The following is a 23,711-nucleotide window of genomic DNA, read 5'->3' on the forward strand; positions in this document are numbered from 1 at the left end:
TTGTGCCGCCCCTTGAGGAGCCTTACTCGGAAAAGATGGTCGCGTGCCAGTATAGCGCCGAACATTCTGAACTGTGTCGGTGCCTATCACGAGAACTTCTCGCCGTTCCACCTGCGCGTGGAGGCCTTGCTGCAGACAAACAAATATGAATGTATGCACAAACCTACTAGATTATGTTATCCTCGTCTGTTGGCTATGCAAAATGTTTGGTAAGAATAAAAAGAATATTTTACTTCTGTTTATCGTTTTAATGCAACGGTATACATACGTATTTCCATGTTTGTGTGCATTCCCTCGTTTCTCTGTTGACGCCTCTCAGCGCGACCTGGTTACAAATGCAATTAGACACTTAGGACATGTTGCGGAAGGAAAAACATGCTATATACTGTTGCATTTTTATGTAGTATTTGCAAAAGATAATTTCTCGGTTAGGTACTTCATAATGTGTAAAACCAAAGTTAAAACAATAAATGGAATGCATACTTGCGAAAATCCCAAATGGTTATCCATTTTTTAGCAGTAATACGCAACACCATATTAATCTGGCTCTGGTTAGTCTTGAACTTTGTTCCCCCTTTTAGTGGGTAACTGTTAAGATATACTCACTAACGGGCGGGCAAGTCTATAGTGGAATGAAAGACTATTGGTGTGGTGTTTAAGTACACTTTAACAGGGAACATGCCAATGGAATGTTCCCTTCCCTATTAGGCGGCAATATCATGGGAAACACTTAATAAAGTGAAGGTTAGATATTACAGAGCTCGTTTCACAGCTGTACTTTGGATAACAATTATTAAACACCTCATAATAAGATGGCAACCCATTTTAAACCAGTAACAATGTCTTACCCAAAGAGCCCGTTAAGCTACACAAAGAAACTCTTCGCTGACCAATTACATCGGGTGTCGCGTGCAGATGGGCAGAACGGTTGCGAGTTAAATAGTTGTAAAAATGTGCGCATATCCTTGACATCACTCGCCCATCGTAATTGAATGTCTGGAATCTGTCATGTTATGGAGTAGCATAAGCACTTGATATAGTAGATGCAAGTTACCGCTGTGTGTCAAACAAGTTCCTGAAGTTCATTATGGTAGAAGCAGAGTGACATGCACTACCGACTGGTTAGGCTACTGCCTTAGTTCTTGAGGTTCACTTTTGTAACACCACTGCAATACACCCAAGCCATTACCCGCAGGAAAGCGACACTGAACACCAATGATGCAACATAACCCCATCCCCAAACACTGCAGGCATGTCAGTGATTTATAGAACTACGCACACCCATTATGCGATGAAAAGTGTTAACATCTGTGATGCGGCGAGTTTCATGGAGTTCTACTACCTGTGCAATAGCGTTGGCCTACACACTGCAGCAGCTAACCGTCGAAAGCAGCTGAGCGTGCAGCGGAAAAATTAAAGCTGCCCTTTTTTTTTTTTTTAAAATATGTCGGTATTCGCTTTTGCAAATGCTAATAGTTGCGATTATTCGCAATAGCGAATTGGTTGCGATTAATTATAATCCATAACATGCTAACATTCACACACAATCGGTCGCCATTTTAAAATAATACTTACCGGTTTCCCGTTGTCGGTTTTTGTGGCGAATTTCTCGGAGTCCCGCAGGGTCCTTGGCTTTAAGGTCCGACCACTTTTCTGGAGCTGGGCATGGGAGCGGACCGTTCCAAACCGGCGCTCCAACGTTTGAATTACCTCCTTTATGATGCGCCGTTTATGGGCATTAGGCCGCAGGTATGGCCCCTTCAGCCCGTCATAATCTCTCCTGTCCATAATCATCACTAATGTTTGGAGCTCGCGTTTGCCTAGGGGAGCCGTCCGGCGTGCCATCTTAGGTGCTTGCTGTGATGGCCAGGGTCTTTTCGCGCCAAAACTGAAAGCTTTGCCGCCACTGGATCTTTTCGGCGGGAAATCGACTCCTACTTCCGGGTCGCGGAGGCACAATTGAAATACATTAAAGGGCCAAAGCGTTCGGAAGAACGCCCAAAATTCGCATTGATTCGAGTTATCGCGTTCATTTTGGAGCAAATGTACGTGATTCATATAAGCATAAGGCAAGCGCACTTTATTCGCTAAATGAATTATTTTACGGCGCCACCAGGAATGCATATACACACTTCGAAATACGTATTGCCGATGCGTGCACGTACAGATCGCATGAAAGCAGCACTTTCCCATTTCTCCGCAGTGCGAGTGAAAGTTGGTAACTACTGGTGCATCATGCCTCCTTTCACATATTCCCTGATTACATGTGCGGAAAAAGTAGTGCCTTGGAGCAGATTGAACATTGTAAACGCGCAAAGATGCTCACTAGCAACTACTTGACAATCGTGGACCAAACAGATATTCTCTACAACGAAGGCCAGAAATTAAACGCCAAGTGTTTGCAAGTTGGTGGAATTGAAAGTAACTTGCACCTTTGGCAATTTTCATCCCACTTTTTGCACTGAGGCTACATCGCTCGCTCAAAGTCTGCTCTCACGGGGTATTTCTTTTAGTCCTTGCGGATTAACCCACATTAGGTTGGACCTTTTGTGGTCGTAATTGCGGCAATGTCTGTTCCGTCCCGTTGCGGCGTTGCATTAATGTGGTGACTCCCTTTAGATATGGCGCTTATTGGCATTCGACTTCAGGTATGGCCCCTTTACTCCGCCGTTAACCACTCCAGATCATAATATTGAAGAAAGTTTGTTACTCACATTTCCCAAGTCCTCACTTGCAGCGAGACATGCAGGACGAATGCTGTGAAGAGCGTGTGGTTTTGCAGCCTTTTTTTTTCTTTTTTCTTTTCCGCAAGTAGAAATATTTTTATGCGCAGTTTAAAAAGGACATCCTCAAAAGGAGAATAAAGGCCCAGAGTACACTTTAAGTGGCCAAATATTAATTTTCATACGAACATTTCAGAAAAATTCTAAACACTACGTCAACTTGGGAAAACTCCTATTATCGCCTTTGTGCATTCAGTGTGGGATAGTTACTTATCACATTTTCACAGCTATGCATAACCTATCCGCGCAGCGCACGTACGCGAAGCTACAGCGAATGATACGAAGTATATAATACTTTTTAAGTGTAACGAAACGCATAAAACAAAGTAATGTAACAGTGAATAGTCGTGGGTTGTATAAAAAATGCACAACAGTAGGCCTAATTATTTCTACGCTTCGCCCACCTAAATTTGCGCTTGCTAATTGCGTACCTAATATTGCAAGTGCCCCTTTGCTGTCCTAACAGTAATTGCAAGACATCTACGTTTCCAAAATAGATTCACAAATGTTCGCAAAATGCAGGCATCGCATCGCTTGCGCGGGTTAACGATTAACTGCGACTGGAGTCGCTTAGCTGTGGGGGGTGCACGTCCTATATGAACGTGCGCTCGCTAGGCAGCGCCTAGAGGGCGTGTAAACTGTTTTAGCCCCGCCTCTGTTACTGAGCGCGGGAAATAACCGGAGGAAACTGAGGCCTCTATTTTCGGGGCAAAGGACAAGCAAGCCATGGCACCCCGATGCGCGCCCCTTGGGGCCCGCGAAATTCGCGAAATCGTTAGGCTAATGGACCTCCGCGACTACGACGGGAACAGAGGTCCTTATCTTCAACCAAATGCACATAAGCGCAGAATTATACCCGAAGTCGTCCGCAGTTTGGAGCGGCGATACGGTACTCAGCGCTCCGCCATTCAAATCCAAAAGAAATGGTGCGACATTAAAAAGAAGTCTCCGATCGTGTTACGCGAGATTCGCAGGAAATTTAAAAAACGGCAGAAAGGTCAGTGTACTGTCATTGCCTGCTGTAGGCGATGCCTTTTTTTAACCCAACCAATAGTAGCTTCCTTCATATTTCTTGGCCCTGAGCCCCGCAGCCACAATTTCTGAATTGTTCGATGTAAAAGGCGCATGTTTAACGAATATTCGCACAGCAGCCGCAAAGGACTCGCTCTGCGTTCTCAAGCACTAGTGGGAAACTCATCGTTGACATTCACTAAATATTCAATGCTTAACTTACTCTCATTGTATGTGTGCACCTCCTTCGGGCACGGGTGTTACAGATTAACTGGTTTTCAACTTGTACTGACTGAAATGCTCATGCGTTCACCGAGTAACTATAACACATGACGATGGTTTGCCTCTGTCGCATTGCTGTCTGTAGCTACAGAATTAATGCAAAGCGTTTGCACAATAAGAGATGTTTATTTACAAGTGTTGGAATACAAGGCCTTATCGATTTCAGAAGGTTACGTATTCGTACTTGCAAAATAAAGGGTTATTTTAAAACTGTGAAAGCTGCCCTTGGGACAAACACGTACAATATCACTTTTTTGCTATGCTTAGATCAGTTACGCTAGGCTGTCTTGCACGTGCCCTAAACTAACATGCAAGCCACTCCGTTCCTGAAACTACTATGCACACTGTAGTTGTGAACGTGTTTTAAAGTATTAATCTGAATTTTCAAATGTAACCTCACAGATTACTTTTGGCCGAATGATACTAAGCGCTTCTTGTAACATTTGAGGCGTATACTTGGGGCTAAGACTGCTGCCAAATTGGGAACATTTTACCTGACATCTATACTTGACCTACCAAGATATGTATTTCTAATTGTCTCTAACATCTCAGTCGTTTCCATTCTAGCTCAAGTGCAGCCCATAAGAATTCCAAGGCAAACGCTGTCCGCCAACCCCGAGTGCACAGCCCAAGGCAGAAAAAGCGTCATCCCAGGCAAAAAGCCATGGAACCTTTTCAGGGTAAGTTGACAATGCAGAAGAGTAACGATGAAGCAGACGACAAGGGTTCTGGTACTTTTTGTTCTCCATTAAGCGCTTGCTGTTTTGCAGGTTTGGGGAGCACGCCGCCAGTTGAAGCGATGGTACGCAATACAGACGGTGACACGCCACCATTGCGTATACCGCTCGCCCATCGTCGTCAACCGAGTATTACTGATGCAACGCACTACCCTCTCCGCATTTGTAAGTAAATCTATGTATTCCAGGATAACTGCTTTCTGCTATTCTACCCATTTTACGGCACCCTCGAGTCAATTTTGCTATTTCAATAGATATGTGTAACTGAAACAAGGTTTAATAAAACAGATTTGCAAACTAATGGATAGTTTTCCGCACAACTGATGGCTTCGCTAACTCTTTTGCCCAATGCTTGGTTATGCAGAAAGGTGACAACTTGTTGACTCTTACATTCCAGTTTGATATGTCGTAAGGACAGCTTGTTAGATGTTGTAATGCAACGCCGCTTTCAAAACATTTAGGCCTCATGTCCACGGGCAAAAGAAGAATTAAAATCCGCAGCGGATTTTAACTCTTCTCCCGCGCGCGGATCCGCACCCCATAGGGATGCATTGACCACCCGCGGGTAGATAAATACCCGCGGATGGTCAATAAAAGGGATTTAAAAAAAAAAGGAGCATGAAAAAATCTGGACCATGCTCCATTTTCGTGCGGGTCTCCCGCGGGGACGGCTCCCGCGGGCTTCTATTGAAGCCTATGGAAGCCGTCCGGATCCGCGGGAGACCTAAAATAGGAATTTAAAAGAATTTACCCATCCGGAGCGGGCGGGGAAGGTTTTCTCTTCCTCACGGCCGGATCTTTCTTGCTTCGGCTCGGCGGATGTGCCCGGCGCATGCGCGCGACACGTTGGCGACGTGCCGCCGCCGTGACGAGTTCATCCGCCGGCCGAAAAAGAAGATCCGGCCGTGAGGAAGAGAAGACTTTCCCCGCCCGCTCCCGATGGGTAAATTCTTTAAAATTCTTATTTTCAGCGCTCATGTCCGCGGGGCAGGAGGGACCCGCTGCAGATTCTCCATGTAGAATCTGTAGCGGGCTTGATTTTCCCCGTGGACATGAGGCCTTAGGATTTTCACGCGGAATGTCAGTTCCGCCACTGAAACACAGAACTCCAAAGTCACCATTTATGTCCCTTAACTAATGTGGAAATACAGCGGTACAAATAATCAAAGCAACATAGTTGGAAAGTAACTCAATGCATCTTCACGGTGACATATATTTCACTGTAGTTACTTTAACAGTGCACTGAATGCTTCGTTGTTGAAAGCAATGAAGAAGAACTGAAAAACTGTGACATTTCTAGTTCTGCAGCGCGTACATTCGTGCCTCCTTTTTCAAATGCATGATGCACTTTACAGACATACTCGGAATATTACTTAGACAGATAACCAGGCTAATTTCTAAAACTATCTCTTTTTGTAGTGAAACACCATTATTGCAATAATGTTAAACGCAAAAAAAGAAGTACGCAATTCGGCAGATAAAAAAAGAAACCGGAAGGCAGTTTGAGCAGGATCTGGCAATAACATGCCAAATACGGAGGTGGAGAGGCGCACATCATTATTTCCACATAATGCAAAAAGGGTGACTTTAAAGTATCATTGTTGGTAGTCTTGCGACGCGAACTTGATTCTATTTACGTGTGTAGACAATGAAACTGCACATTGACTTGCTAACTATTTCCGTACTACTACAAGTGGCTGTGCAGATCTAGAAAACGTATTTACTAGAGATGAGCGAACGTACTCGGATAAGCTCTACTCGTCCGAGAAATGTGCCTTATCCGAGTATCGCTGTACTCATCCTGAAAGATTCGGGGCGCTCCGCTGCTGACAGGTGAGTCGCAGCGGGGAGCGGGGCAGAGCGGCCGGGAGAGAAAGAGAGAAAGATCTCCCCTCCGTTCCTCCCCGCTCTCCCCTGCAGCTCCCCGCTCCGCAGCGCGTCCCGAATCTTTCAGCACGAGTACAGCGATACTCGGATAAGGCACATTACTCGGACGAGTAGTGCTTATCCGAGTACGTTCGCTCATCTCTAGTATTTACACAAAGCAATTCTGCACTTAGCTACACTTTACACCAGTTTGTGTGATGCTTACTGAGCTGCACTACTGCCTCGCAACAAACCGTTTAGTGTTTACTTCCCAACTAAGCCACTACTTGCACTATTTCACATTGTAGACGCTTCAAGGAGCAGGTGATACTGGGTAAACCAAAAGAAGCGTGGCGTATACTTCCATAACTTCTGGAGTGCGTGCATAAACATTGTGGTTAAACTTTTTTAAACTATAAGCACTTTAAAAATGTACTAACTATATTTGCTTCCGGTTTTAAATCCAATGGAATAATAATAATGCAGACACCCTTACAGGACTGTCCGAAGGACAGCTTATTTTGGGTGCGCCTATGGATGGTACGTTGAGTTGCGCAAACCAACATTGTAGTAACAAACTGTACGCAAAATCGCATTACGCAGCACAGTTTATTACTTTTCCTCAATTACGCAAACCTTTGCAGAGTAAGTAGCTTTGCCTTTTTGCTGTAAGCAATACAGAAGAAGTGACGTAACATTCTATGAATAGCAAATGTGGTGTACTATGGTAGTCAAAGAGAATAGCGTGTAGACGTTGCGTTTCACAACCTTAATAACTAATTGATCCTTGAATTTCTCTATCCTCTACAGGTCAAACCATTGACGCTGATGCCGAAGAAGGAGATCGGCTAAGGAGGCTAATTGTGTCATGCACAGCTATGTTGCTAGCCCAGCAACGTATTATCCATACCGTTTTAGAAACTGTCTACGACATCGAACAGTGGCGGCAAGAAACAGTCGGCACATGGTTGTAGAAGGCATAGGTTGCACAAAAGCCAGCGCTTCCATTGTGGCCTAATGCATAGTTCGCCCTTCTGCACTAGTTGCCTTGTGCACTTCTAGCGCTGTTTAGCATTTTGGTCCCCTGGCACTGCATCATGCACTGCAATTGTTGGTTTTTTATTTTTTTTGTGTTTTTGTAAAATCCGTGTATTGACCCCAAAGGTTGCCGTACGTAGTGTACTAATTTCTGGGGTCTCAATGTAAACACTGTCAAGTGATGGTGTTTGCATAAGTTGGATAAGGTTGTAAGACACAAAATCGTTTTATTAAAATATTTTAGCTTCTATCCTGGCTTTGATGTTTTTATTGCTGCTATGCGCACAATGAGTGATGTGTGCGGACCTGCATTTTCTCTCTGGTTGTTGCCAGTTGTACAGAGAGGAAAATTGAATAAAAACAAGAAAACCAAACAGATGCGTTGGCCCCATCTAGGCATAGAGGCTGAATGGGGTTGTCATTAGTTAGCGATAAAAGATGACCACGAGCATAGACGGTTGCGTACTGCCACGGGCCCGGCGACCAATAGTGTTTCCTGCTTTGCCTGTCGGCCAACGCGTCGCACATCTGACCTGACGTCATGCCCTGGCAAATGTGGTTTCAGTGAGAGGCAGCGCGAACACAGCACCAAAGTTGAAGGGGAGATGCGGTTTAGTTTGATGGAGGAAAATGTTGTTGCAAACAATAAACTCCTGCCTGTTGCCCTCTGTTAATTCTTATGCACAGCTATGCAAGCTGTGTTATGAAGCAATCAGACTTGCAATGCAAGGACTCCATCTCCACCCGGGGCCAGGCTGCCTGTCTGCATAATCTCTTGCATACCGCAGAGAACCAGGGAATTGAAATGAGTAACGAAGGGCAGGCAATGGCATGAGTGCTACAAATGGCTAGTGTATTAAGGTGGCCGTGCAGACCAACGTGTGGCACAGAGCAAGAACATTTGATTAGGCCGAATAGAAAACCCAGGTTGATGGTGTGGAACGGGGACATTGGTTTGCGTTAAGAAAGTGTGCTAACCAGAAGGCCTGTCAAGCAGCTGTGGGCGATTTTTGAATAGAATCCATAATGCTTTGCTACAAGTAGAATTTAATATGCCACCTATATGTGCAGATTCTAATGAAAAGCAGCAAAAGGTTTAGGGCAAGCAAACACTAGGATTATGCATGGTGTGCACAACTTCGCGGATATGTGCAATGCTTTTTTGGGGGGAATAATAGCGCAACCATTTATGGAAATTACTGCAGCGATTCATTTAGCAAGCATCTATGCATATAATATTAGTGTCAATGTAAGGAATAGCATAGTTTTCCTAATGCATCAACAGCAATGCTTCATTTAGAAATTTGTACTATTCTTTGGGTTGTATTGAATCCGACGCAGCTTTTACACTTGTTTAAACAACATGTACGTCTTGGTTTTTTTCTTGGGTTTTTTTCCCATCACCAATCACATTTTTTCAGCCCTCCAATGAGCAGACAGTGAAGCATTGAAGCACTCTTGTTTGCAAAGTCACTAAAGTGTTTCTGTTCCTTTAAAAAATAAATACATTTTAGCGTTTGCTGTATCTGTGTTGTCAAAAAAAGGCTGTCACACGCATGTCTAACTGCCAGAGCTACGAGTTTGGTAGAATAAATATTGTGGAACGACATAATTCTCTCAGTTTGTTAAACATGCGTGTACTTAGAGTCCAAAAAACCACTCGGCAACGTCAGGCATAGGGAAGTGGCAGTCACATTAGCAAAACTAGAACGGCGCATACACCACTGCAAAGTGAAAGGCGCCTCCAAGAGTTAATGTACACTTAAGATTCAATTCAAGGTTTGTATGTTAATAATATATGTACGAGAAGGCATGTATTACATTGCACATTGTCATAGACGGGACATAGAAGAATTTGGAAACCAAAACATTCCTCTTTTGCCCCAAAGTGACGGAGTGCATAAACTGGAATAGATTAAACGATCTTATCCCTTTGAAAGCAATGAAAGTGTTAGTGATGCTTCCTATCCATTGTTGATGTGAATGTCCTAGCGTATTCTAGTGAAGCAGATGCAATTTTGGTTCTACACTATTGCGCTGAATACTCAAACGCATGTCCTTCTTGAGTCCCACTAACATTATCACTGCTGCCTAGTCAGGTGAAAAGCGATGGTCATGCATGTTGTGCGTCCAACACGGCCAAATCATTGGTGCTGTTATAAAAAGGCAAAACTATTTTTTAATCTTAACCAATGCCTGGTTTACAAACACTTAAGCAGGCTGTAGGGTTACAAGGTGCAGGGCTGTCTATCAGGTGGTGATTTTCCCCATTGTACATCGCTGTAATGTTTGCATGTACACGTTGATACCGGCGTTATGCCTTTCACGTGTCAAGCAAAAAATGTAAGCCGCAAGAGTTGATTTTGGCCAATGCATTTGTGGGTTGATCCATGCAACGTTGAAATGCTAGATACGTTTTATGGCACAGAGAGTGCGTCAATGGAATATTATCCCTCAACATGACACAGAAGAAATAAAACAATAGTTATAGGTTTTTGCTTGTTTTTTTTTAATGATGATTAATATGCGCTTGCTTCGTTAAACTAAATAAATGCATTTGTTTTTTCCTAAACATATTATTTACTTACAGTGTACATATTTACTGAGAAGAAATAAAAATCATATTTCAGTGCAATATTATACACATACAGCACTACGCTAGTTTAACACTTGCAATAGGGAGTTGAATGCAAAGCCCCCCGGTGGAGTGTCTTGCGAAATAATAGTACCCCCTTCAGACAAACAACTTATTGCTTGTTTTTTCATGCCGTCAAGCATATAAAAGGAAAATTCATAGAAAAGCCAATGTGTAGACTTAATTGTCATTGGATTCCGAAGCAGAATCAAAGGGAGGGGCACTGTGCCGCAAAAGGTTGTGCTTCCTCAAAGAGGATTTCTGCAAAACTTTTGAACGATGCACTTCTCCCAACTGTACTCTTTTGCTCCCATCCTCATTTTGTGCCACAGATGCAGATGGTCTTTCTTGTATGGCACTTTGAACACGTGGTATTCCGGGAGAGCAAGCTGCCCTGCCGGTACTAGTGCTAGGCATGACAGTGGGTTGTTTTTTGGAAACAACTCTGCTATATGATATATCGTCATCACTGGAAGTTGTCTCCCAGCCATGCCGTGCTTGGGTGACTGTGGATGATTGGGTTGCAGCTTTACGTTGCAATTTAATGCATGGCGGAGTTCCCCAAACAAGAGTCTTCCATCCCTTTGGGAGTAAAGAGTGGGGTTTCCGTTTGAACATTTGGCAATTGAAGTTGCAGTCCTGTGTTAGTATTTGGAAGCATTGCTGTTGTGCGCGAATTGTTAGCGCAGCTTGGGTTTGGTTGTGTTGCAGGTGTTGAAACGCTTTGAAGTGGCTCCAACACAGGCACGCTACTCTGGGGTATACCGCTGGGTGGTTGTGGTAGCGGCGACATGAGACCCTCTAAGAAAGGCGAGTAGTCCGACGCTGGCTCTGCCCCGTGCTCAGACGGGTTGACAGGTCTCACTGTCTGGTCAGATGAATAGCTACCTCGACTGGGGTAACGTCCGCGGCCGTGGAGACTCCATTGAGCCAGCAACCAAAAGCACTCCTCGGTGGGATTAGGCCCCATTGCTGACTCAAATAGAGTCTCCACGGCCACTTTCATCTTTGGAACCAGATGCGCTGGGAGAGCGCGAAAACTGGGCACCAAAGACACGCAATAAAGCTCTGCCCAGTCCGCGCCCTCCCGCCCACGCAGGTAACCTAAAACGGCATGGTCAACCCGCGAGCACGGGGACATATCGCCAGGCGTCTGGCTCACTTGCACAGGATCAGGCTCCAGTCCCTGCTCTCCACCGTCACGAAATGCTCCCCGTGCAGGAGGTTCAGAATCGGAGCTCACGGCTGAACGACTAGCTGCGCGCCTTGTCTGAACACGTTGGACATTGGTTTGAGTCCTACTGCGCTCCAAGGGGTGAACATCCTCCTCCACTGCTGAAGCGGAGTCCAGTGTGCCGGGCAAATTGGTTGAAACACTGTGGAAGAACAGAAAGGATAATTATCGTTAGAGTCAAGATGAGACACGTCAATGTACAAATAACTGTGTTGTTAATGTGTACTCGTGCCTCATTGCAGGTGACCAATTATCCCTTTTTATTTGTCCCCTTTTACATGTAACACAACAGTTTGTGTCAGTTAATGAAAAAAAAAGTTATGTGCAAAATGAGTTACATTAGTGGTCCTGCAAATGCCGCTTTTGGCAGAAACGCAATGGGAGAAACAATGTTCTAATCACGATGACGTTCACAGTGTAATGTTTAATAAGATACAAGCGAGTCCAGATTGCATTTCGAGGAATACTGTTTGTGGGACATTTAATAGGCAATGCCATTTGACCACCCTTGTTCATTTATAGCCATTTTGTTAATGCATTTGAATGCTACGGCTTGCATTACAATTCGGAGTGCCCTAACCCTACCCAAAGCATAGTAAATAAATTTAATGCAAGGCAAAAAAAACAAAGCAGCAGGGTGGAGAGCAAAAAAGCTTTTGATGCATGAGCACCTGGCCAAAATGGTTAGTAAAAGGCCTCCGCAAGTGAAATGCAAAATGAGAAGTGATTGATGCGCAATAACATCACATTGCTGTTAGATTTATTAATAAGTTGTTCAAGCGCGGCTAAACTAGTGTGCAGTGCTAAAAAACGGGCTGCAACAAAGCATTTTGAGATATGCAAAATGATGGCGTAGACATTATCACTACGTGCAATGGACATTAGTGTTTTGAACAAGGCAAAGAAGCGTTAGACTTTGGAGAGTGGCAATGGTTTCTTAGGGAAAAAAAATTACTTGAAAACTATTGGCGTTACTAAGAAGTAGAGATGAGCGAACGTACTCGGATAAGCACTACTCGTCCGAGTAATGTGCCTTATCCGAGTACCTCCCCGCTCGTCCTGAAAGATTCGGGACGCGCTGCGGAGCGGGGAGAGCGGGGAGGAACGGAGGGGAGATCTTTCTCTCCTTCTCTCCCGCCCGCTCTGCCCCGCTCCCCGCTGCGACTCACCTGTCAGCAGCGGAGCGCCCCGAATCTTTCAAGACGAGTACAGCGGTACTCGGATAAGGCACATTACTCGGACGAGTAGTGCTTATCCAAGTACGTTCGCTCATCTCTACTAAGAAGCTTTTATAGGAAAAAAAAAAAGCCATGAGCTGAGTCCCACAGCCACACAAGTTGATATTATTCTTTGGTAATGTCAGGGGGACTTGCTCTAATTGCGGTTCAACAACTTTTACACATTTGAGTCATTACAAGTAAAGTGTTGCATGATTGTGGTCAATTGGTATGTAACTACTGCTGAATTTCGTTACGCTGTGTGCATTAGCTTGTTAAATTATTGTCATCAAGCAGAAATGAGAACAACTGTTCGCACAACTGAAAATTGCAATAAAATTTAAAGACTTCGACAGCTGCGTGGGTGGAAGGGAGTATGTGAAAGAAGTGATTCACGATTCGGCATAGGAATGTAACATTGTGCCAACATGGTTCAGGGGGAAAATGGGAAAGCACAGAAAAAAAAAAAAAATTTGGGCCATATGAAATGCACTGTCCAATATTGGCAACATGACATACAGACTTGGCCTTGGTCTGCCAGATATCCAGTGTATTTGACTGAGTATAAGGTACATACAGTTACAACAGTGTGAGTACAAACTTACGGTCCGACATCCATCAGAATGTCCAGAAACCCCAACAGGTGTGAAAATTTATAGCACTTCTTGGTACGGTGCTGGCCACACTGGGTCTGTCTCGCTTTGCGTCTGTACTGGTCGCGGGCTGACTTCCAGTTTCTCTGAACGGTGGCTACTGCACAGATAGCAAACAAAAAACCACATCAATATGTAAGCTACCAATGGCAATCACCTGCTTACTTTACCTTTCTTTGCACACGTATTAATCCTGATTGGCAAGGAAACGTTGCAAGCGCAAATGCAAAATGTATTAACTATGATGTTGTACTGCAGCGACAACATTGGCTGCACCTCTTTATTGTACAATGCGCATACATGCGTAAAATCGCTAACTACGCGCAACATGAACAAACATTTCTGAAATGGCAAAAGAGCTTACAGGGGAAACACCGCCAGAACAAACACAAAGAAATGCAAACCATTGCAAAGTAAAAGGCTTGCTGTGTTAAAAAAATAAAAATAAAAAAATCGCCAGCTGCACTGCAACAATTCTAAGCGTAATGGTTTATTGGGCGAATAATGAGATAATCAAAGCTTACCCAATTCTGCACGTTCCTGCGCGTCGCCCGCTTGCCACTCATTCGAATGCGTTGCTTTGGCGACTTCACGCCAAAGCGCGTCCTTTCTTGACACATTCCGATAATGCCTGTGCCGCGTGTCCCAAAGGGGTGGTCTCGCTTCAACGGCCGGTATCAACCTGTTCATCATCTTCCAAATCCTTCCTTGCCGATAATGGTGAAGTCACACGCGCATTGAAAGCTCCTTGCTATATTGGGCAATCGCCGCCTACCACCAGGTGGACGCATAATCAGAAGCTAAAGGACTTTCCAGAGGAAACGGGTCCGCAACCGGGAATCACAGGTGTTTCTTTCGAAACATAATTGTAATTGAGAAATTCCATTGCAGCTGCATCATTCGCTACACCTTCACGCCAATCCGTTGAACGCCGCGTTAGCGTACTTTCGCTCGTGTGAACCACAACATTGTAAGCCTACAGTCACTTGTGCGACGTATTTACGCTTCGCCGTTTTTTCGACGCGTATAGGCGCTTGTGTGAACGCACCCTAAATCTGAACCTTAACATTCACACCCATAGTGCGGCAAACAACATTCACATTGCGGTGTACAATGATTCTGTGTATAAAACATTAGTCCTTGTGTTCAGTACACGGTGTTACTGATTGCAGAGTTTGATAATGACTATACAGATCATACTGCTGCACTTTACGGGACATAATGGGTTGTAGAAGCTCAAATTGCTCTATAAAAATGTCGCTTCTTAACAGCAGCTTGCCAAATCGCATTGACGCACGACAACAATAAGTGTTACTTTTCTTTCACTAATCAATGACTTAAAAGTTATAACTTTTTCCAAACTCTATTACTTTACGTTCAACAATTCACGCTTATGGTGCATTGTATACCTTCAAATATTGCGTTTGCAACGCTTGGCGGGGGTGGTGCCATTCCTAAGGAGGAGGGCTGCTGCACATCACTATTTCATCATCCTGACGGGATGCACTGCCTCCTGTGCGTAGCATTACTATGTGACAAAATCATTGCACAGCTTTAGGGAATTGGACGACTAAATGTTATTTTGCAACAATAGTTTAGACATGAGCATTATTGTCGGCGCATGTAAATTGTACTGAATTAAGAATAGCGCTGCAATTATTTAACACTCACCTCTCTGTTGGGGCTGATTCTGGTCCTCTTGGCGGAGTGATAGCTGCTGTCGTCGAGCTGTTTGGGCATAATGAACAATTGGTGTTATTTCTCATATCCAAATGCTTCGACTCAGTAACTATACAAAGAGTACTTGCTTATTACTTGGTTAATGCGTTCCTTTTTTTGGGGGGGGGGGGGGGGAGTTTCTATACAACTTTTAGACATACTTGTGACTCGCAGTATCGTCAACTCTCAGCATGCCTGCGTAACATTGGAGCCCATTTTAAAATCATAACATAACGTAGTAAGGCAACATTGATGACGGTAGTGTTGAAGCCCTGTGCATTTACACCTTTGGTGCACTACTGTCTTGACTACAAACACGCATAGCTGTAGGCGGCAGTGCAAGGAAATAATAGCTGTTGAATTTTTAACAAGTGCTGTTGGGCGGTGGTAGTATTATTGAACGACGCAGTTCCGCACCTTTTTACAACAAACAGGACGATCATATTACTAACGGTACACACCTTACACTTTTGTGAGACTTACATGAGGAGTACCCAGTTTGGTAATTGTAAAGTTTCAGTGACACACACCGTATTTGCATGTAACTTCTTCAACATTTAGATTTATGGAATATCATTAATGATTACTTTTGTATTATTCTCAACAATCCATAGTTGTAAAAAAAAAAAAAAGGTTGGCACACTTAAAACATCATACTTGTTGCCGTATGACAATCAGACAATGGCGGTTACATCATAGCTGAACTGTCTAAATAATTTTTCTGCTTGGGAAGCTATAGTTGAAAGGCGACAAACTATTACACTGGCATATTGCCAACACGCAAAAACATTTTATCATACCAATATAATAGAATCGTTGCTTGCAGTTAACTTGTACATCACAATTTAATAACTGTTGCTTAATGCTGTTTGCTGCTGTTATTGTAGGTTAGTACATGCTCATACACGTTACGCAGCACTTTGCATTATGCAACCATTCTACTTAGTGCTGCTGCATTAATTTGCTCCATAATTATGTGTTAAGCTGACACACACACACGCTTAAATCATGTATATTTATCGAATACTTTAATGAAGTATACAAAATTGAACATAGATTATATGTAAGCACTGCTTGTAAGAAATACGTTGCTGCTTAGAATAGAACTCGCTGTAAAGTATTCGAAGTGCATATTTTTTTCGCCAAAAAATCGAAGTAAGGCGTAAGTCACTAACGCATATGCCCACCTTGCTCACGATGACGGTTGCATCTCCTAATTCTCTTCAGTCCGCCTGGGTCCTTGCCCTTTAAATCGCTCCACTTTTTTTGGAGCTGCGAGCGTGTGCGAGTTGTCCCGAAACGGCGTTCCAACGTTCGTGCGACTTCCGCCAATATGCTCCTTTTATGAGCATTGGGATGCAGGTAGGGGCCTTTCAGACCGTCGTAATCACGACGGTCCATAATATGAACAAATGCCTGGACTTCCCGCTTACCCAAAGGGGATGTACGTCTGTTGCATGGTGGTGTCCGATGCTGTAACGAGGAAAAAATGGCGGTGTCCGGTGCAGTGTTTCGTACTTCCGTTAATGCTTTGGCGCCAAAATATTCTGAACTTCCGGTGTAATTTTCGGCCGCCCCCTCACGTGATTAAAGTGAAATTGAAGTTCGAAAAAAAAGAAACGTTCGTTTGGAAAACTCACTAAGCTGCCTAAAATCTGGCCTACTTTGGAGTGTTCTTAATATGTGCATTTCGCAATTCCAAAGCACATGGTTATGTAATCTAGCAGTCATGCACACGTTGATTAGCTCAGTGGCTCGCCCCAAAAAAAAAGGAACCAATGTGCTGACTTTGGGAACAACTATTTGAAAAGGATAATTAAAAGTTGCGTGTTGCAGCCTCATCAACTAATTAGGTTATGCATACAGATTTGCATAAGCCAAATACTGGTTATAAAGTTTCGCTTGCGGAGGCTAAATCGAAATCCATGCTACAAAATCGTAGAGGTGTAGTTTTTTGAATCTTTTGAACCATTTGCAGCTCTAACAAACGACCAGTGTAACGGAACTCAGCCTACGAATTATATTAAATGTGCTAGTTCATGCTCCCAAAGTTCTTATTTTTTAACGATTCTGACTTCCAGACATTCCGGTTCAAGCGTACCGGCCAGCGGACGAAGTCTTTGCTTATTCGCTTTCGCAACAGGAGCAAGTTTGAACTGTCGTCGGGTTATGCCCGTAGGCGCATTGCTCCTGAAAGATCCTTCGCGCCACAACTTTATGGCGGGAAAACCGCCGGAAACGACCGCAGCGGCCATTTTAGACCACTCTCTCGCCCTGAAAAGATGTCACGCCGGACTCCAGCTCTAGGGCCACAAGAACTCCGCACACTGGTCCGTATCATGGATTCGCGTGATTACGACGGTCATCATGGGCCATACATGCGGCCGAATCGACATAAAAGGATTATAATTGCGGAGGTAAGAAGAGCCCTCAGCAAGAAATATGGAGTGTTGCCGACAGCGGGACAGGTCCAAAAAAAGTGGAGTGACCTTAAATTAAAAAGCCCTGTAGCTCTACAGGAAATTCGATCCAAGCTCCGATCAAAGAAACGAGGTACGTGAACGTCATATCACTGCACAAAAAATGGCACTGCTAGCCGATTAAGCTTACAGACAAGCATTTATGTCACGTTAACATGCGGCAATACTTAGTTTAGCGAACCTTTTACGATAAGTCGCATACTTAAAGCTAATGTAAAATTTTTCACATTATTATAACTAGTAATGAACTGAGATGACAGAACAAACATTTCATTTTTTTCTCCCCAAATGAGTGTTAGTTCTAAAAATGTTTGCTTACATAATCAGACAATTTTTGCAATAACAGTTCGCAGTTTTAAAAGTTTACGGTTAGCGTTGTATAAAAAGCTCTAAGTATTTGCCCAGGCAAAAAATAGAGTGACGGATTGCGTCAATTTGGACAACCCCTAATTGAAGACCCTCAACTGACGTGTAAAAAACTTTTTGAATTCACTTTCTATTGCTGATACTTTGCCTGTTGGCATAATTTATCATAAATTTACTTTTTTTCGCTTTCCGTCTTGCATTCTCCTATTACTTGTGATATACATGTCGCACAGTTTTGCTCACTTAATGAATATTTCCAACAAGTTAAAATCATGAAAAAATTTTTTTTTCATTTACTAAGTACTGGCACGCGCCTTCACAATCCATCACCACATTCACTGGCACAGGTGAGCAGCAAAACCATGCGCTGTAACCTCACACACTTCTATGTGTTATGCAGTGGACTCATGTAAATGGACACAGGTGTTATGTGCACATCTTAGGTTAGGATTGCTGAAACGTTAATTTGCAGGGCACAGGTTTTATGGTATTAATGTTGCAGATGTGCAAAAAAGGAATTTTATTGCATTCTTAAAGGCACAATTATTGCCTGACTACTACTTTTCCAAATGTGTCACACTAAATTCATCTACCTTTTTGATAGGGAAAACTTCTAATCAGAATATGGAGCAAAAGACAGAAGATATTCCCTCAGGAAGTAGAGCAGGTGTCCGCCCAGACAAACATGCAGCAAGGGGGAAAAAAAAAAAGGCCAAAAGGAGGTAAATGTTTTGGATTGTAAGCAACTGTCACGAAAATGCTGCAAAGCTATGATAGCTAAATTTTTTTTTTTATCGCCACAGATCAAGGATCTCCAATTGCTGTCACCACAGCTTTCGGTAGAAAACCAACTCTCGCCTGAGAGGCACGCTTGCAGCTTTTCCCCTTGCAGTAGTCCGCTTAATGAAAATGAACACGGCCCTTTTGTGTCATGTGGTGGTAAGTAATGCAACACTTAACACAACTCCTCTAGTCGTATGACTAGCACAATGCTGGTCCTTACTTTGCAAAACTCTATCATGTTGTGGCAAAACAGAAAACGTATTGTTTAAAATGCTTTTACATAATTATAGTCCTCTTGCGTCTTCTTGACCGTTCCGTGAATAAATAACACCCTACCATAGCCAAGGCAATAAAAGATATCAGTTATAACTAAGGCTTTCCGTGCGCATAAGACCAAGAGCCGTAACATTGTCTTTTGGTAACATCTAAACCACCGATGCAGTGCTTTGACTCATTACTGTAGCGCATATATAGTTAAGATCCCTTTTGCCACTCCTAAATGCAAGATGACATCGGCTCAACAACCTTCAAGAAAAATGACTAAAGACAAACGGTTGAAATAAAAACAAAAAACAGTAATAAAAATAAAAGTAACTACTGAAAAACAATGCCAACTTTTGCAATGGTTGTGACAAGTGAATAGCTTATGAATTCGTGAAGGGCGGAGAAAGAGTTATGGAAATTTGAGCTTCGGTAGAATGACGGAGCAGGCCATGGGCCCATAATGCGCATCACCATAGCGGCGCTGTAACACATCTTTGGTTAAAATTGAATTTTGCAAGCAACATACCCCAGTTAAAGGAAACTTATTGGTTATGCCACATTAAACTTACAGAATGCTTCCATTATTAGCACAACGACAGAATAGAATATGTGCTGCCTGTTTAGCTTTGTTGATAGAGCAGCACTATATTGCAAGACAAAGCATAGAGAAAACATTTTGCTGCACACCACTGGCAACGGAGGTAACACATTACAAAGTCAAACTTCTGTTCGTAAGCAAAGATTTGGTAACGGAAGCAGATAAATATATGCGACACCGGTGTCTTACTTAAACATTTTGGTTTTACTGATTTGCAACGACCGTTTAGGCTAATGGTACTTTCAAAAATAACAGTAATGTAAAATAAAAAATTTGCTTTGCTAACAAACATTATCAACCTAATATTTATCAACCACTTTTATAAGGATAGTGCATATTTGTCAGGGAGCATTACAGGGCAAATAATAGCTGTGGCCATCTGTATAGTTGCAAAGGTTTTCAATTGAAGCAGCAAAAGGTTAACTTGGTCTCAAGCGTGTAAGTTACATTTTTAATAATAATGTAAACAAAAGAAATACCCAAAACTTGATATTTGTAATGTTTACGACTTACTTTTTTTTTTACTACTGTGCGTGCGCTGTAGCAGTACGGACCCCCTTTTTTTGGTACCTATTTTAATTTCACTGGATTTTGTGTTTGCTTTTTATCAACGACGATTTCTTAGGCATTTATCGTGCTATGTTTCCATGTATCCTCAATTTTAACCACCTGCAACCAAAATGCTAACCGTCTAATAGGGATGAGCGAGCGTACTCGGAAAAGCACTACTCGCTCGAGTAATTTGCTTTATCCGAGTATCGCTGTGCTCGTCCCTGAAGATTCGGGTGTCGGCACAGAGCGGGGAGCTGCAGGGGAGAGCGGGGAGGAACGGAGGGGAGATCTTTCTCTCCCGCCCGCTCTCCCCTGCTCCCCGCTGCGAGTCACCTGTCAGCCGCAGCGGCACCCGAATCTTCAGACCCGAGCACAGCGATACTCGGATAAAGCAAATTACTCGAGCGAGTAGTGCTTTTCCGAGTACGCTCGCTCATCTCTACCGTCTAACACAATTAACAATTTCTTTTCACGCTGTTTCTTGTGTTTCGGTGTGTGAAACACTGACTTTGGTTTTTGCAGTGTAGGCACAACTTTATATACATGTAAATGCAGTGTAATCGGTAAAATCTCCTTGCCCAATCTATTACCGTAATGTACGCAACATTATGCATGCGACAGAGTTTATAGTATAAAAAATACATATCACCAAACAACATTCGTTTTTTTTAAATCTTGTAGTGTCACGCAGTCTTGTTACAATGAAAAAAAAATTAGTAGCGTCGTTGTGTTAAGGAATACAATCACGCTTGAAGATGCTTCCTGCTTATTTCCAAGGTGTCTACAGAGAGGAAAAGAAATGCATACAGTTTGACATGTTAAATTAACGAATGTGAAATGTGCATAGAAATACTATACTGTTAAACTCAGTGGCATGCAGAAAGCAGGAACCTAAGCATTTAACTCTCTCAATGTTAATGCTTTTGAAAACGGGTGGAACATAGGACCGATGCAGGCATTGCACATATGACTTCAATAACTTTTTACAGTTGACAGCTACATAGGAGATCTGAAGATGTTTAGTTATTTATCTGTAATTTTAAAAATTCTGAAAAGACAATGTTTGCATAATGCCAACCCTTTTTTCAGCTGCATTTCTTCAATAAAGTTGTTAACCTGCCACACAATGTCATAAATTTAACAACAATGCACTTTATTCTTATTTGACGACACAAAGCCATTTAAATTTTTACAATACTTTGTTAGCTGGACATTACTTATAAAAATTTGTTCCCTCTTTTCACACGGTTTAGGTATTGGGCCATGCACGGAAATGTCAGAACATCTGCGGAACCTAATTGTAAAGTGTACGGGAATGGTACGAGCGCAACAGCATGTTCTCAACTCACTTCTGGAAAGGCTGGCCGACCTAAAAGAATGGAGGCAAACCCACATTGGCACTAGACTGCAGTGTTCAAATTTGTGCCACTAGCCTTATTTATAATGTAAAATGTATGCACTGCAAGTTATGTTTAGGATGGTTCTTAGCAGTGCTTGTTTTATACATGTTGTTGTATTTATGGGAATTATTGCTAGAAATAGCATTGGTTGGCAATGGGATTCAAAATTTTCATTGCCATGCTTCTATTTTAGAGACTTTATTTTTGTGAATGCTAATGGATCACTTCAAATACACCTTTAACCTTCAGTTATATAGAAAAATGCAGACAATTTAAAAGCCATATAGAAGGAAAACGAGTAAGTGTAGTAGAAATTTGATTCTACCATCTGTATTTTAGGAGTTGTGGCACACCACCGCAATGCAACAGTGTTGTGTTATTCGAATGTGGATGTGCATTGCCCAATCGTTTGGGTTCTTTATAGGCGTAAATGTTTATCAAAAAGTTTTCACAAAATGTTGGACTGCATGTTTTTCTATTGTTAATAAAAAACTATTTGCCTTTACTCCATGTCAGTGTTGTAGATGCATGTTGAATGCTAACTCGACATGTATGACTTAAAATCTGCAATATACATCTAACGGACGCTAATAGAAGCAATAGCTTTACCTTTGAATTAACAAGTGGCAATCATCATTGTACATTAACGTCTACAGGTGTGTTTTGCCAGTCGTTTATACAACAGTCAGCATCTTTTATGAAGCTGTGTAACCGATGTTGATGTATTAATGTTTTGTCTTTGGATGTCAGTGCTGCCAGAATAATTTTTGTTTTTTTAGGGGTGCTTTTTTTTTCTTTCTTTTTTTTTTTTAAACAAAAAAACAAACTACAGTGAAACCACTATAACTGGGAAAAAGCGAGATACATGTAGTGCTTTTAGAAAAGGCAGGAGGCATTATAACTTTGAAACGTTGCTCACATATTAAGTGATTTCGTATGCATTATGACGTGGAAAAAGTCGATATCTTCTTTCTATTTCCAGTACCCTTAATTACTAACTGTGTTACAGAGTAAAATCCATAGCTCTGTGTAGTTAACAAAGAAGAGCGAGTTGTCTGAGAAAAAAGTAATCGCTTGAGTAAATTACTATTTGTGGGGCGTGGCTAGCTAATGGAGAGCTAAGTCGCATGTCTGCCGAGCTCCCTGCTCCAGCCCGCTAAAAACAGCACCCAGACCCGCTCAGACCCCTTAAAAACTCACCAGATGGCAAAAGGAAGGAAGAGAGACACTCCAGGTGGGAGCCAAAAGACACCAGTGGGACCCCTGTCAGCGTTCCTCCACAAATCAGCGGCCCGAGGCACACACGAGGAGGCATCCAGGAAGGCACCAGAGCGCAGCATGAAGGAGAGACTTTCCACAGAGGGCGGCAGAAGGTCCCGCGCTCGCTCAGCCAGCCCAGTGATCGGCAAATATTCCCACACTGAGGAGACCTGCCCTGAGGCTGGGGACGGCAGCTTCATAAGGTACGAGGGGGAGAGGGAGATAGAAGAGCCGGGACAGGAGAGAGAGCCTGCCTGCATAGCAGAGCTCGGCACCGGACCCCTCCCCCCAGAGCACTGTATGCCTAGGAGAGAAGAGGAGAGCCTGGGAGCTCCCAGCACAAGAAAGCAGATAGACTGCATTAGTTCCCCTACAGAAACGAGCACAGTTAAACACAAGACATACAGGGGACAACAGCTACAGCCAGACAATGGCATACAGGAGCTGCAGACAGTACCAGGCAGAGAAGTCTCCCCAGATAAATCGCCTCAGGCAGCACAAGACCCAGAGGGGAAACAAGCCTGGGACTATACACAAACAATAAAGTCACAGCATACCACACATAGGCTGCTACCACCAAGCCCAGGCAGACCAAAATTACTGAAAGGACAGAGGATGTGGAAAACCCCGCAGAGGCGCCCATAAATAAAAGCACCTCTCCACAATTAGAGTCCTCATCTCCACCTCAACTTGAGCACGAGACTGGGAACCAAGCCTCACAGAGCCAGAACCGCTATACGACGCTGGGGGCCACAAGCTCATGCTGGCAGCCACAACCACAGCACACCATTTTTAGATAAGACAAAGAAGACTCAGCTATGCTGGAAAGAATC

At 43.1% G+C, this 23,711-nt stretch overlaps 1 protein-coding gene across 2 annotated transcripts; it reads right to left on the minus strand.

Annotated features, from left to right (window-relative positions):
• LOC136613096 (uncharacterized) lies at positions 1-23,239 on the minus strand. 2 transcript variants are annotated; one of them, XM_066593948.1, is made up of 5 exons: positions 22,819-23,239; positions 15,128-15,184; positions 14,866-14,984; positions 13,409-13,556; positions 10,222-11,728 (listed from the first exon to the last, which is right to left on the minus strand). In XM_066593948.1, exons 3-5 carry the CDS (start codon positions 14,906-14,908, stop codon positions 10,894-10,896), a joined length of 1,026 nt encoding a protein of 341 aa, XP_066450045.1. In that variant the 5' UTR covers positions 14,909-14,984; positions 15,128-15,184; positions 22,819-23,239; the 3' UTR covers positions 10,222-10,893. The 2 variants fall into 2 exon arrangements, with proteins under 2 accessions (XP_066450050.1, XP_066450045.1); XM_066593953.1 differs by lacking the exons at positions 10,222-11,728; positions 13,409-13,556; positions 14,866-14,984 and adding exons at positions 1-129; positions 269-325.
• Between the last annotated feature and the right edge of the window lie 472 nt (positions 23,240-23,711).

Source organism: Eleutherodactylus coqui, chromosome 1 (genome assembly GCF_035609145.1).
Source record: "Eleutherodactylus coqui strain aEleCoq1 chromosome 1, aEleCoq1.hap1, whole genome shotgun sequence".
NCBI lineage: Eukaryota > Metazoa > Chordata > Amphibia > Anura > Eleutherodactylidae > Eleutherodactylus > Eleutherodactylus coqui.

Coding starts and splice junctions, on each gene's coding strand:
- LOC136613096 (XM_066593948.1), bottom strand. CDS start 14,908: ATGGCACCACCCCCGCCAAGCGTTGCAAACGCAATATTTGAAG. Junction 13,557..14,865: donor TGCAAACGCAATATTTGAAG/GTATACAATGCA, acceptor CTATCTGTGCAG/TAGCCACCGTTCAGAGAAAC. Junction 11,729..13,408: donor ATTCTGATGGATGTCGGACC/GTAAGTTTGTAC, acceptor GTTCTTCCACAG/TGTTTCAACCAATTTGCCCG.